The sequence below is a fragment of the Triturus cristatus genome, chromosome 3_2 (assembly GCF_964204655.1).
Source record: "Triturus cristatus chromosome 3_2, aTriCri1.1, whole genome shotgun sequence".
Taxonomy (NCBI): Eukaryota; Metazoa; Chordata; class Amphibia; order Caudata; family Salamandridae; genus Triturus; species Triturus cristatus.
Genome location: NC_140584.1, coordinates 1,100,498,527 through 1,100,513,849, shown reverse-complemented (window position 1 = coordinate 1,100,513,849; position 15,323 = coordinate 1,100,498,527). Strand labels below are relative to the sequence as shown.

The 15,323-nt window shown below is 43.5% G+C and overlaps 1 protein-coding gene across 1 annotated transcript in view; it reads left to right on the top strand.

The window, feature by feature from the left end:
• The window catches only part of LOC146859207 (tricarboxylate transport protein, mitochondrial-like), a 187,880-nt gene that overhangs the window by 128,060 nt on the left and 44,497 nt on the right, over window positions 1-15,323 (top strand). Inside the window, exon 4 of the mRNA XM_085649884.1 lies at window positions 7,439-7,577. Coding sequence (XP_085506010.1) covers window positions 7,439-7,577 — 139 coding nt within the window. The remainder of the gene's footprint in view (window positions 1-7,438; window positions 7,578-15,323) is intronic.

Here is a 15,323-nt window from a genome sequence, read left to right as displayed (position 1 = left end):
ACGCGCGCACTTTTAGATATCCAGTCACAGGGGCTTAGCCGACAATAGTGCAGCAGGTGCAGAGGCATTTACGCCTCGGAGCAACCGAATTATGGCTGTATTTTACTATACAACCATAGTGTTTGGGGAGCTATTCTCCCTATTTGTGTAGTGTGACCCTTGGCACCCTTACTACACCCCTGAACAGACAAGAGACCCCTGTGGGGAGGTTGTGGCCAGCGGGCAGAGCTGCCAACTCGGGAGATGGGGTCCCGGGTTCGAGTCCTGCCACAACATCCTGTGATTCTGGGCACATCACTTAATTTCCCCATACCGGTGGACAGCGCCTGGACACCCTCACGGGTGATGAGCCACTCTATATAAATCTACAAACTGTCGCTGTCTAGTGGCTTTGCATTAAAAGCACTCTGCTCAGATTTAGGAAGGTAGTTTTATTCTGTTACTACTTTGCTCAACATCAAGTGGGCTCTGGTGCATGTGGCCCATGCAAAATGGACGTGCTACTGAGTTCTGGCGTCCAACATATATGCATGGCATAAGTCTTAGGCCTAAGGGGGCTCTCAGCAGGTATGCTAGGTACTGCTTACATCCTTAAATCGAGGCAATTGGACTCACAGACCTGGGGGTCCTGGTGCTACTGCGTTTGCTGCACTATTCATATCTGTAACCCTTGGTACGTCCAATCGTGGCAGGGACGGCTGTTGAGGCCTCTATCACCCCCACCCCTCCCTGTGGGACCAACATAGTTGGTGCTGGCGTTTGGAAATTGTGACGTGTTTCCGGAAATCACTTTTTGTTGATGATTTCCACCCGGGCTTCTGGGTCGGTGTTGTCAGCACGACTTCGGTTGTGTGCATATGTCGAGGTTGAAGTGCAGATGTTTTGCTAATATCCAAGCGTGGGTCTGGAGTCCTACAGAGGTGCGGTCCACGTGCCCCCACAATGGAGCACGCTGAAGAGCGCGATCGCTGCTGGATGAAACCGCACCTCCCCCTCCCCTCAGGCCTGGGAACCACGGCTGGCAGAAGCTGCCCATCTGGCCAGGCGTGAAAAAGTGTGTCTCTTACAAATGCTCTTCACACGGGTAGCACAAGTGAGCCGGGGCGTCGGCGTTCACACGTCGGGGGCACATGCAGGAATGGCAGGCCTCCTCTCCCCGCGGAGGTGTCACTTTCCCAGCACGCAGAAGGGCTTCACACCTCCAGCCGGGGCCTGCCAAATGTGCCTCTCGTCACCAGGTCTGTGAAAATAGGCCTGGAACGGACCTAAATCTGTTGAAAATGATCAGGTATTTTCTTAAACCTCTAAAATAGGTCACTGAGTGGAGCTCCTATTAGGGGTAGTGGTTCGAATCCCAGCCATGTCAATAAAATGGCTCTTAGGTAATAAGAACATCTATTATGATCTATTTCTATCTCACTCTCACTACCTCACTATATCACAACACACTCTCTCAAGACTTCACTACATCACTCTCTCACTACCTCGCAAATTCACTCTCTCTTTCTAACTCACTAATTCACTCTATCTCACTACCTCACTCTCTCTCTCTCAAATACACAAAGTCACTTACACTCACTCTTTCACTACATCACTCTATCTCACTACTTCACTACATCACTCTGTTTCTCTCTTAATACCTCACAACATCCCTCACTACCTCACTCTCTCTTTCACTACCTCAATCTTTCGCCATCTCACAACATCACTCACTGTTTCTATCTCACTACGTCAGAAAATACCTCACTCACTAACTCACTCTTTCACTACCTCACTCTCTATCTACCTCACTCTCTCACTCTCTCTCTCAATACCTCGAGCTCTCTCTATCTCACTACCTCACTCTCTCTCTGCTAATGCAATAGGTATCACATATGCAAAAAAAAACTAATGCCAATAGAAATGACAATGCCATTTATTTAGGGGTACAAAAATGATAAAAAAATAATGAGCAATACCAATAGCTCTACCTATAATATTGCCGAGACCATTGCATTGTAAATGCTTGTTTCAGCTCGTCGTTGAGTGGAGTCTGTAGCTTTTCTCTGTGCCTCATGGCTAAAATTCCTCAGTATAACAATACAAACTCACATTTCTTCACCTACGTTTTCAGGGTTCGAATCCAGTGAAAGATGTCCACAAGCCATCTGTTTTTGGTACTTCATATTCAAAGATTCATGAAGTTACAAAAATATACAGAATACCTTCTAAAGATACCCCTCTTTTCTGCAAGTAATGCCCTCACCCACTTGCCGTGGCATGCTTCATCGTAGTGCATGCTCCCACACCTCTTGTCAGATGTGTGCCCATGGTAGAGCTCAGTGATATATCGAGCACTAGACAATAATTCTGATCCAGAAAAAAACGTTTAAAACTGTCTAAAAAGAATGCCGATCAATGTGATTTATTTTTGTGGGTTCTACTTGCCAAAATTAAAATCATAGCAACATTGGATAGTATCCGGGCCTAACAAAAATCAGCACACTACCAAGAGTTACTGTGCCTTTTAGGAGATATTTGAAATCTCAAACTACTCGTTTAGGGTGCCTGTGTTTACCAGTGCAAGTGTGACTATTTTATGCCACGCTTTCTCCTAGTACGCACGGTACAGTGTGAAATGTCAGCGTGGAGTGCTTTTCCCCACCAGTGACTGGTGAAAAGCGTATACTACTTCTTGTCCAGCTTCTGTATTCCTCTTAGCCCTCCACCACAGGAATGTCTCCTATTGAGGTCTCGGTGTGCAATTTGGCGATTACCTCTCTTTTACCAGCTTGCACCGGATCTAGGCTGAGTGGCTTATGATGTATGGAGCAGGTCCGCTTTCATTCTGCACAACTTACAGCAGTCTGCTTTAAGCACTGCGGTTAGAAAGATGTAGCAAACAGTTATTTCTACCTGCACTCCCTTTTTAGGCCGAGCCTAGCGGCAGCGCACATGCCCTGCTCGTTCTGCGAGGCATGCAGTAGTCGAGTATGCTGTGGAAGCTTTGCCTTCTCTCCGCCCATATTTTTGATTGGCTGGGTCCTTGTCCTTGGTAAATGCTGGCTTCCGATTGATAATGAGGTTTGTTAGTCCCTTCTTGCCATTTGTCGCCATTTGTTACCTCTCATGAGAACTGGATCTTTTACTTGTGGGGTTACACCGTCTACTTCATAAGTCGGAAAGCACTATATATATATATATATTTTTTTTTTTTGCAGCGCGGTCCGCTTTCACTTTAGCGGCCGCGCTTGTTTATGTAATTAATTTGCCACGTGGGCCGAAAGGGAGCGTTTCTACTCCCTAATCTAACGAGCTTTTGCAATGCAATAGGTCTCGCATTTATGCGAGTTTGAGCTATTGGCATTGCAAATCGTTTTTAAAACATAAATAAAAGGCATTGTCATTTACAATACTAATAGCTTAAACTCGCGTAAATGCGAGACCTATTACAATGCTTGTTAATAGGGGTAAGTGTTCTAAACACTTTGAATTTTTTTCATCGTACACTAAGCAATGAAGCATTGTCTTATTCTCATTCAAAGTGCACCTACCTACCTTAAAATTATGCTAATTTATGTTTAGGCTTGCTCCTTTTTTTTTGGTCCAGCTTGTAGATCGCTCTAGCTGGTTACCAAAAGTTATTGCCGTTAGACAACATACACATTCCTTCAGATAGATTTAATGAAAGTGGCATTTCAACAGCCCTTCCAGCCATTGCCTACTGCAATTTAGATAGCTGTAGGCACTGGCTAAGAGTCTGGAACTTTCCAGAGGTCAGATATGCTTCTAGACCTACTATACCCACATTCTTATTTCCAGGCTCTTAGACGCTATTCGGAAATTTCAGTTCATATCCAATCCATTCCGGGCTTTGCGAAAGCCAGTCTGCTTATGCTAACACTCCAATACCTAGAATTTCCTGCTCACTGCTTCGTCTCCACCCCTTGCAAGCCAAGAATGTGTGGAGGAATTCAGTACAGCTGTGGCTGCAGGTGCTAACATGCTCACACCTGAGGTATGTCATTGCAGTGAGATCTTTTATGCCCCAGTTTCCTCCAGTCCAGCATTGGTCATTGTATCAGTGTTCCTATCTGACTGACCCCTTGTTTCCTGAATTCCTAAAGTTTAGTTAATCCTTGTTCCTTGTTACTACCGCTGCCTACAGTGCTTTCTTAATTTAAGCCAGCACTGTTTAGTGTATCCTTAAACTTTCACTCCTTCTATATTTTTCTTTTCCTCGGTGCTTGCTTTCTTTCCTCTTACCTTTGTTACAGTTCGTTTGCTACCTTCTTTTCCCTACTACTTTAGCTTCCAGTTTCCTTGTATAGTTTACTTGCTTTCTGTCAAGTGTGCCCTTTGTTTTCTCTTCTTTCCTTTTAAACACTCCTACTTGCGAGCTCCTTATCTATTGTTGCTGTGTATTTAGTTCAATAGCAGTAAACCTCCTAAACAATAGTGCCTATCCACACACTCACATCTGTGTATCCTATGCCTGGTCATTGACTGCAATGCATTGTGTATTCACTATTCTAACTCCACGTGTGCCTTGATAGTGGGGTCGACTACACAGCAGACTTAAGCAAATATTGCTGCACATTTTGGAATTTTGATGACCTGCTCAAAAGTACCGCGACACTACAGAGACCAGCTCCCGGAAGTGTGATGGCCCTTGGAGAGATGGTGTGTACCTGGGATCACCAACACTGTAAGGACTGCTTACACACGCACACACTCTCTCTCTCTCTCTGTCTGTCTCTATCTCTCCCTCTGGTGTATCATACAGAGAAGTACTCCTTCGCTCAAGTAGTAATATTGCCCTTTTGCTCTTATGAATGTTAATGCGTGGGTGGACGGTTTCTTTTAAATTTTTAAGTAGGAGAAAGTAAATTAAGTTTGGTTTGCAACACTGTATATTCTATAAATGTGCTGTAAAAGTTAAAACAAGCATTGAAAATACAATAGGCCTCGCCTTTTATTAAGTTAAAGCCATTTGCTTTGCTAATGGTATTATATAGCAAAGCAAATGGCTTTAACTTAATAAAAGGCGAGGCCTATTGCATTTTCAATGCTTGTTTTAATACAAATTAAGCAGTGCCTCCAAGCCGACCTGAGGGCTAAGGTACACACGGTATAACGGCGTCCATCTCCTACGTGTGATCTGGAATCTTGTCTGTTTCTTTTTGGTCGCATGATTTGCTGACCGTGTTGAGTACACTTTGGTAGCACCGGCCATCACTCACTCATGACCACGGGTGGAGTGGCACAGTGCGGAGAGGGAACCATTACTCGACGACCCCTCCTCTGTTCTGCAAGCCCGTCCTTGTTCCAGCTGCTCTGTACCAGTGCGCGCGCTCTACTGGGAATCCAGCCCCTACCGACATTGCTGACTATGGAGTAAGTTTGGCTATCTATTTAATGCTAGAAATAGATGGCAGACAGACGATTTTCCTTTTTGCTGTGACTTAAAATATTTCCGCTCCTGCTTGAATGAGATTTAGAAGTGACCTCTCACCCCAGCCCGTTTTGTCAAATGAAACTGAGCGCTGTGCAGATGTCGCTCAGATGTTCATTTAGATATCGGATGCGGGTGGCATCTTTCCGGCCCCTTTTTTGGCGTGTGCTCCAAGAACAACAAAGAAGCCGATTGGTTGTTGGCGCCCAGTGTTCTCTGCTGCCTGCCCTGTTTCACAAATGCAGTCTCAATTTCGAAACTTCTTGTGGTCTCTGAAATAAATGAAGGTTTACCTGTACAGTCTATCATTGAGGTTAAGCACGTTTACCGGATTTGCTAATGACAAAGTGGAGCTTGCGCAGTGCTTCATCCGGGAGGGACGTCACTCTGCGCTGCCAACTCTGGTGCAGGAAACCAAGATTCGAGCTTCGAGGTCGCGTCCACTTCATGTGATTCTGGGCAAATCACTTAATCTCCCCGTGCCTGAATGTGTAATGTAAATACGGTGCTATGTAAAGCGCTCCAATACCTTCGGGTCGAGTTTGCGCTATATAAAATATGCACAAAAAAAAACAACCCAAAAAAAAAAGTGGCCTTACCGGTACCAAAAAGCGGCGGAGCTTGAAAGAGCAGTCTCTTCCCTGTCCGGAGCCCTCCTACAGAGCTCCACGCAGCCTCGGCGCTGCACCTTCCCGTCCCACCTCCCTCTCTGAAACCCGCAGCTCCCCGAACCTCCAGCCATGGCAGAGGTAGAGCCTTCCCCGTCGCTGATCAACGACTCGGACCCCACAGCTTCTAACGCATCTGCCCGGCTGCCAGCCTCCCCCGAGGGGCGGCGCTAGCCTACGGGAGCCTGATGATCATGGCGCTGCTGCCCATCTTCTACGGAGCACTGCGGAGCGTGACCTGTGCCAAGAGCAAGGTATGGAGCTTAGAGGGGTATGGTGTATGTAGGAAGAGAGTGAATTGGTCATGTGTGTGCAGGAGATAAATGAAGGGATAGTCTTTTTCTCTTTTAGAGCCGTCCCAGTTGGACTGACTCGCATGACTGGTTTCTTATCTTTATGGGGCCATGTGTTTGGCCCCATAAAGATAAGAAAACCTTTTACGCCAGCAGTAAGTCGGGGCAGCCAGTCCAACTGGGACGGCTCTAAAAGAGAAAAGTGTACGTCACGAGACGCTCCTTTCCAATGGCTGGCCACCGTTTAGCATAAACGGTGACGCCAGCCAATGGAAAGGAGGGGCGGGGCTTAAAGCCCACTAGAGAAATCTAACCAAAACATTAAATCTCGCCAGCGAGACAGTCTTACGCCAGGCGAGACCTCACAAGGATATTGACAAAACGTTGCCTTTGCTTTGTCAGGGATTTTTGTATTTGACGAGTGTTATTTTTTTCTACTCAAAACAATATCAGGGATACCTCACGTGTGATGCTATTAATTATTTATGGACTGAAAAAAATGCACACAATGGGGAAATGCTGTTGCAGGTGAGTAACATTTTCTTCTGTTGGCGATACAGATATTCCCTGTTAAGTTTCTACTGATTTGAGTACAGATTGGATTCCCATGTCGCCGCACTTATCCAAATAAATAAACATTGCTAACAATTGAATGAGTTGTGAATGGAAGGCATGATGCTGGCATAGTTCTGATGGCTTCCCCAAAATAATTCACACCGAATAGAATTCGGTACGGTAAGTGCAGTGACTTCTAAAGTGATTGGAAAGTTTTATCCACAGATTAGACGCTCTGGCAATCTTTCCAGTTAATTAGTCTCCTTAAGTGCCAACCTGCCTCCCCAGGCTAATATCTTTAGAATGGCTTTAAATCGTGCCAACTGAAGTTGTAAAGGTAGACCATCTAAATAATGCCCCAGAATTGATAATTGAGATTAATAGAGGACAAGTAGATAAATGTACAGGAGTTTTACCAGCTATTTGCATGTGTATAAAGTGGTGGCATGCTGTAAAACAGAGTATAGCACCTATGTGTTGTTTTTCAGGTTTGGAACGTTTGAGTTCCTGAGCAATCAGGTAAAGAATTCAACTGGAAAGCTGGACAGCAAAACAAGTCTGCTTTGTGGTCTTGGAGCTGGTGTTTCAGAGGCCATTCTAGTTGTCTGCCCAATGGAAACAATTAAGGTATGCCAAATGAAGTCTTGTGATCAGATTTCCAATTTGTTCTTAAGAATTGAAAAAGTTATTTAGTTGAATGCCTTAAAAAGTTGAATTTTAGAAGAAGTTGGAAATACTCGATTCATAATATCTGCTGTGTTTGTTGTTGTGTGTATGGTATTTATAGAGCACCAACCTATGTACTAGGCAGAAGAGCGCAGTACCAATGGAGGGGACAACGGGTTTTTTAAGATAGCGTTGAAGATTGTTCAAAGACAGATCAGACTAGAGTTGCTATGATTAACAACTGGATGGCAACTGTACTCTTAAACTAGTAGTTCTGTAGGGGATTCTCCTCCTTGATTTTCTTGAGTAGTGAGCTGGTAATGGCCTTTTTGAATAGTTTTCCCTAGGAAGGGAAGGAGGATGGGTAACTTAAAACCGGCTAGTTAATTTTGGCTTTATTTAATAGTTTCAGTATTTCTCTAGTCTTGAGAGAGTCTGAGAAAATGCTGTGGGTGAAAGAGGTATTGATGACTTTGAAATGATCTATCAGAGCAGTGGCACAGATGTGTTTGGTGGGACGATGACCAAGTGTTTTGTCACATGCACAGGAGTGGGTGTCTAGGTCATCTGAGAGTGTTGAAGGTGGTCTTTTCAGGTGTGCTGTGAGGAGAGATTGAGGTGATCATGTTGATGGATTAGAGGCGATAATGTGTTGCCTAATAATGTCACTCTTGTTTACGAAGGACTCTTTTTATGGGAGTTCATTCCTCAGTAGCGTGGGCTGGAAGAGAAGCCATTGAATGGGTTTGAGTGTTTCAGTACAAGCTTTGCATTCTTTTGTTGCCTGAAGTGGTGTAGTTGGTTGTTTTGACTGCTGAGATAAGCTGGCTGTGCGTGAAGCACATGCTTTTCAAAATCCATCCGATTCTTTGTTGTAGACCTGAGCCATTTCCTCTTCTGATGTGGTTTGACTCTTGCAATTGGGGTATTCTTTAGTGGATCATGGCTATCAACTGCCATCAGAAGGAAATGGGTTAGGAAGTGGAGGACAGCCTTGATGTTGAAGTTGGGCTTTGAGGTACTTGCCAGCATTAAGAAGCTCTCTACAGTGCATTGGCAGGGATGTTCTTTAATGATCTTGACAAGTTTAGTGGGCTTCTGTTGTATGTGGTTGAGATGTGGAAGTGAAGCTGCTAGCTAATCAGTCGCCCGTCCACTTTTCTGGGAGAGTGGCATGCAAGGATGGTCATGGTCACAGTGACGCAGCTGTAATCCTTGGTGCTTCCTTTGGTGTACATCGAGAATGTAATATGAGTGATAACAGTGATCCTCAGCATAGTCTCTAGGTTTGCTTTTATGATCTGAGTTGCCGCATCACCTGGACGTTTGTAGTTGCAGAGAAAGATCTTGTGGCTGGAGTAGTATCCCCTATCTGTCCATGAGGAGGGTGTGTTTAGGTCAGAGTGTTTAATATATGATCTGGAATATGAAGGTGTGCATTGTTTTCTGTGAGAAGTGGCAGCAAAGTTCGAATGAGCTGACGGTTAGGGATGGGTTAATTTAGCAGATCTAGGGAGCTCGATGGAACACTGCAATGCCGGCTTTTGCCTTGTTCGGTATGTCATGGTGTTGGATCCTGTAGGGCCTGATTAAGAGTTTGGCAGATGGGACATTCTGTCACAAACGTGACGGATATCCTGTCCGCCATATCACAAGTTCTATTGGATATATTGGAATTTGGCGGACGGGATATCCGTCACATTTGTGATGGAATAACACTATCCGCCAAACCCGTAATCAGGCCCTATAGTCTTGTGGGACTAGAATGTTGAGGATTGGTGCGATTGTGGTCAACCAGGTTTCTGTAATGAAAACCGCATAAAGGTTCATTGCTGTGATAAGGTCTGAAATGACTGAACATGAGGTGATAAATGTTCTAATTACTTGCTGGGAATGTCTTTGAAATTCGAATAGGACAGTGTGTGTTGGGTACATGCCCATGTGATGATGTGAATGCAGGTCTAAGACACCTGAGCTTGGGTAATTGGTGTGTAGTAAAATAGAAGTTGCAACTTGCTATTGTCATGTGGAGGTATTAGGGCAGGTTAAGAAATTTCCATTTTACATGCACATATTTTTAAGTTGACATTTGACACACATTCATTTGCGTTCATACACAATATAATCTTCAAACTCGGTTTGCTTACAGTACCATTTTATAGGCACTATATGTTATGTTAGCCGGATTTGTATAGCGCACAGCTGCCCCAGCAAAGGGGCGTCCCGGCGCTTAAAGCAAGAAATCAGCGTACAGGCAACCCAAAAGGCAGGCAAAGACAGGCTAAGCATTCACAGAAAACAGGAAGGTCTTAATGGCCTTCCTGAAAATCAAAAGGTCATCTAAGGCCCGGATATGGACAGGAAGTGAATTCCAAAGCTTGGCGGCAAGCACACTGAAGAAGCGGCCGCCTGCCCTAACCTTATTAAAACGTGGGACTGAGACCAAGTGGAGCCCAGAGGATCTTAAAGTACGCGAAGGTACATACGGCACAATGAGATGTTCCAAAATCTGAGGAGAAGAAAATTTCAAGATTTTGAACGAGAGGCAAAGAGATTTAAACTTGATCCTTTGGGATACAGGAAGCCAATGGAGTCTATAGATAGTTTTTTTGGCCGAGCAAAAGCTCGGCAGGCCGACCAGAGCCCTGGCGGCCGCATTTTGGACACGCTGGAGTCTACAGATTTCAGCCTGATTAACACCAAGTAGAAGAGAATTCGCATAATCCAACCGAGACAGAATAGTAGCCTGTACAATAAGCTGTCTGGTAGGGGCATCAAAAAATTTGAAAGTAGGTCTAAGCCTACGAAGAGTACCAAAGCAGATGGCGGCGATTTTCTTGGTGTGGGGGAAAAAGCTGAGTTTGGAATCCAACCAAATGCCTAGGTTCTTTACCTCAGTGACCGGAAGAGGGGTAGGGCCAAGCTCAGAAGGCCACCAGCGATCGCCCCAAAGATGGCTCTGCTTACCAATAATAAGCACCTCAGTTTTTTTAGCGTTCAGTTGTAAACAGTTTTCAGTTAACCAACAGGCCACTGATCTAACGCCTTGAACTTTCTGTACAAGGGCTAAGTTCAGCACTCTAGATGTTATTTGTTTTTAGTCGCTCAGCAACTAATCTATCACAATAGGTTAAACAATAGTGGCTTTACTTGGGCTGCGGCACGGTAACATGGAGGATGTTATTATATATTTGACATCAAGCTTTTGTTTATGCAGAGGCGCATTTTGCTGGCACTGAGAAGTCGGTCCGTGCCGGAATTACAGCTCTGCTGATTCCTGTCACATCATGCAAGGAATGCTCTTCTTCTCTACGGGCAGCTTGCTGACACAAACAGATACTGGGGCAGCAGACCACCAGGACAGGGATTTGGCAGATCAACTCTCCTTAGACATGATAGGGTAGAATGCGCTAGGTAGGAGTACACTATATTACAGTACTTGTATGGAAGCATATAGTTTTCTGTAATCTGCAAAATCCTTGAATTGTTCCTCTTTTTCACCAGTCTCGTAATGCTAATCACATTACTCTTTTTTTCTTCTATTAATCATTGCAGCACACACATTTTACTCAAGAATCACAATGCTTCAATAAAGATTGAAACAGCATGCAGTATATACTTGCAGCTATCGCAATCCTGAGTGCCAAACGAATACTAAACAGCAGTGTGAGGAAGGCCGGATAGAAAGCTTAAATATTGATTTAAAAGGCCAGGAGCCCTCTTTCTTCATATGGCTTCACCTTTATGTCAAGGGCCACAAAATGCAATGTTTGCTTTAAACTGCTGAACTCAGCCCTGGGTAACCTCGGAGACAGCTTAGAAATAGGCTATAGCACTGTCTTGGCTGTGCTGGAATTCTTTGCAGTTTTTAAGTCCATTGACAATGGGATCCTTTTGTAGATAGTCGCTTACTTATTGTTTGTAGGTCGTGGAATTCTCTCTTCTTCCTTTTTAATTGCCCTGTTAAGTAGTGCTAGGCCTACGTCCCCCAATCCTCAACGTTCACCCTTATCTCTGTGGCCTGTTACAAGATCTTTGCATGTGACTGTGTTGTAAATTGTTCTTATCACTACTATATTCCTCCTTCACCTTTCCTCCTTACTCCGATCCTCTTATAGTGTTCTAAGCATAGCAGCTGTTTAGAATGTTGATGTGAGGTAATGTCCAAGCAGCAGTTGGATTTCACTGAACAGAGATTGGAGGCACAGACCTTTTAGCAAATAAACTTCCCTTATGCACTTACCTGCATTCATGTTAGTTGTTTCACATTTGCTGACCAGTATGGGATGCTGTACTTGTGATAGTTGTGTGTTTACTGCTCTCTGCCAGTTTTGCTTTCTGATAATAACTGGTCTATGGTTGTCTTTCTGGAATAGTTCTTGTGAGAGTGTGAGGTGGCTGAAGTTTAGAAAAAAAGGCAAGTGGTGGAAGACTTGATGTGTCAGAATGTTGAGGACATTCTGAATACTACCTGCGTGCTGTGGATCTAATCGGTAGCTGTGTGAGGTGCTACCTGCTGCAGGATTCAACGAGGCTGCTATACGTCTGTGTAAAAATAAGGCGAAGAGGAATCCTCTGTGCTTGTTGTGGTCTTTCCAGTTAGCACCACTGAGGGAACTGCATTCAGATCTCTGAAGTCGAAGGACACTGGAATCTCCTGCCTGATGTGACAGTCCGGCACATTGACGGTTGCAGCAAGTAGTTTGGTGCGACGTCAGGCTCTTTAGCAGTTTGACGCGTCACACGCCAACACTTTGAAGCGAACAGGCAGCACGTCGTCAGCTTGAACTCGGTTGGCTTGTGGGGCTGAGGGGTGGAAGCATAATTCCTCTCCACCTTTTCCGGGTCTGTTAGCAGGAATTGTTTGGGCCATATAACCATCTGTTTGGGCTCTTTAGCTATGTTTTAGGCTGTTTGGGCTCCATTTTCCAACTTGGAACAGGAGTGATGTGCTCTGCGCTACTGAGATTTGTCTTGACCAGTTAGACACGCCAAAATATGTGGTCAAATTAGATGCAGTGAGTACTGAATACCCATTAACCTGTAAGGGGCATGTTTTAATGATATATTTTTTTATCATAATACAAGTTTCCGCCTGCTTTGATTGTCTCAGATATATATGATACGTATTCATTTAACATTAATCACTATGCTTGTACTTTACTTATTCTTTTTGTCTCTAATTCCACCTTTATTTGTACGCACGCACGCGCTCTCTCTCTCTCGCTCTCTCTCTCTCTCTCTCTCTCTCTTATTGCATAATATTGAAATTCAAGGGAGGAAAATATTTGACTATTTATCTGGGACAACAAAAATTATGGTGGGAGTGAAGCTTATGGTGATGGGTTGTCAGATGTGTATCACATTACCTTAAGAAAACTGGAAGAACAATTTTAGTGAAAAGATTAATATTGTGTTGGAAAGGCACACGTTATTTTCTAGGTCTCAAGGTCAAAATGAGCAAGTTGTGAATTATATTGTCGTTCATAGGAGGTTTATCTGCCACATGTAATTTGGGGACTCTAGTAGACTGTTGTATACAAGACCAATTAATCAGGTGTACTAATGACGTTAAGGTGCATGAAAATCTGTTGACTGAAAATCCTGATTTACCTGAAGTTATACGCATAGCCAAAAGCATTGGGCATACAGCCATTTGCATTAAGGAAATTAAAAATGTCACAAGCACAAACTTAGTCAACAATATTATGAAGAATATATCGGAATCTGTAGACCCTAAATCTCCCACACGAGGAGTTATATGCAGTAAGTGCACAAGAAAGCGCACTTTGCTTGTGTGTAGAGAAAAGGGAGCTTGAATACTCACATAAATAATGAGGAGGTAGAAAAGAAAACATTTGTCCTTCAAGTAAACATAATGACTACGGATTCTGATCTTGCATATCCTTTTTGTGACATAAGCCTAAATGGTGTTTTCTTTATAACTTAATTGATAAATTAACATTGAAGAAGAAATTTGCTGGCAAGATTTATACTTTGTCACCTGTTATCAAACCAGAGCGGGGGTGTAACATTGATCCCATTTCCGTGGTGGGAATGTTAATGATTCACATTACATTCATGAATAGAACAACATTGGTAAAAGTATCTGTTTCTGAAAAAAGGTTGAATCTACTTGGTTGGAACCACCAGAAGGATTTAGGAAATAAACTTGATCTTATTGCTCCTGAGCAAGTTCCTCGGGACAGCAGATCTGTCACAGAAATGAAACGCGTGTAAAGAATTTCGTGAAGTGTTCTGTGGAAAGCTGGGTTTGTTAAAGAAATTCTTGCATAAAATCAATATGAAACCAAATGCCATTCCTATAGTACACAAGGCAGGACCTATTCCGTTGGAATTTGAGAACCTCTTAGAAGGGACAAGCTAGACTCCCAAGGGGTCATTGAAAAAAGCTGAAAGCTCAGACTGGTTGGCCCCAATAGTGAATGCCTCATAAGAGTGCGGAAACAGTATATGATTGTGTGCACCTCAGGGATTTGAACTCCATTATATGGGTAGACAGACATCCTTTACCAGAAGTTAATAAAATGTTGAGCCTCATACATGATGCAATTTTGTTTAGTGTCTTAGATCTTTCCTTGGCCCATCATCAAGTAGCCCTTTACCCTGAATCTAAATCACGTCATAACACCTTATGGTACTTATCAATTCTGTAGGGTGACATTTGAGTTGGGGTCAACGGCTGCTGTTTTTCAGCAAATGATGCAACATTTACTACAGGCCATAAAGACTGTCTTATGTTTCCATTACAACATATTAATCCAGGAGTATCCAACCTTTTGTGTAATGGGTGATACTTAAGTTCAGTTAAAATATCCCGAGCTATTAATATTGTTAGAAATGTAATATTAACCACATAAGATGCCACCATATGCAAGATTGCCAGCAGTGTTCACCTCAGTGCATCAGACATGCCAGCAGCAACAGTGTAGCACATAACAGCCATAGCTACAATGCTCCTAACACCAAGTTAGTAATATTTCTCCCCCATACTATTTTCTTTTCTCTCTCAAATATTAAGTTTAAATATAGTTTGGAAATGCAACCATTTTTCCCAAACATCAACTTATGAGATCTGAAAATACACACATTTATTCGCTAATGCGTGATTTGCAATTTTGGATTATGCATATTATTTCAACCAAAGCTGCTTAATTAGTTCACTGAGTTGCACTCAGGGGAGCTACTTGCCAGTAGCTGGAGAGCTACCAGTAGCGCTACTCTTTGAAGAGAAGCCTATTTAAACCTATCGAAAATAACAAGCTGAGCATAACTCCGTTCTGAAAGAAGTCCATTGTAAACGTAGAATGACAGATCCACTATAAAAAGAAGTGTAAAATATGAGTCAAATCTGTTGAATACCTAGGCCATAACATTCAGAAAATGGGGTTAAAGCCAAGTACAATTCAGTAGACTATGTTGAATTAGCACCAACCCCCACAAGCAAAGAACTAAAATCATTTCTGGACCTAGCAGAATGTTAATGTTAACTCATTTTTATATAGCGCTAACCACCGGCAGGTCTCTAAGCGCTGTTTCCTGAATAGGAGTGCTGGTTCCTTGCGCAGGTAATCAGGCAGTTGATTCCAAAATTGGAGGAGCTGGTTGGAGAATGCTCGACCCCCGTTGGATACGGTTTTGTAGCATGAAGCGGCTAGACGGCAGGTCTCGGAAGATCGCAATGTG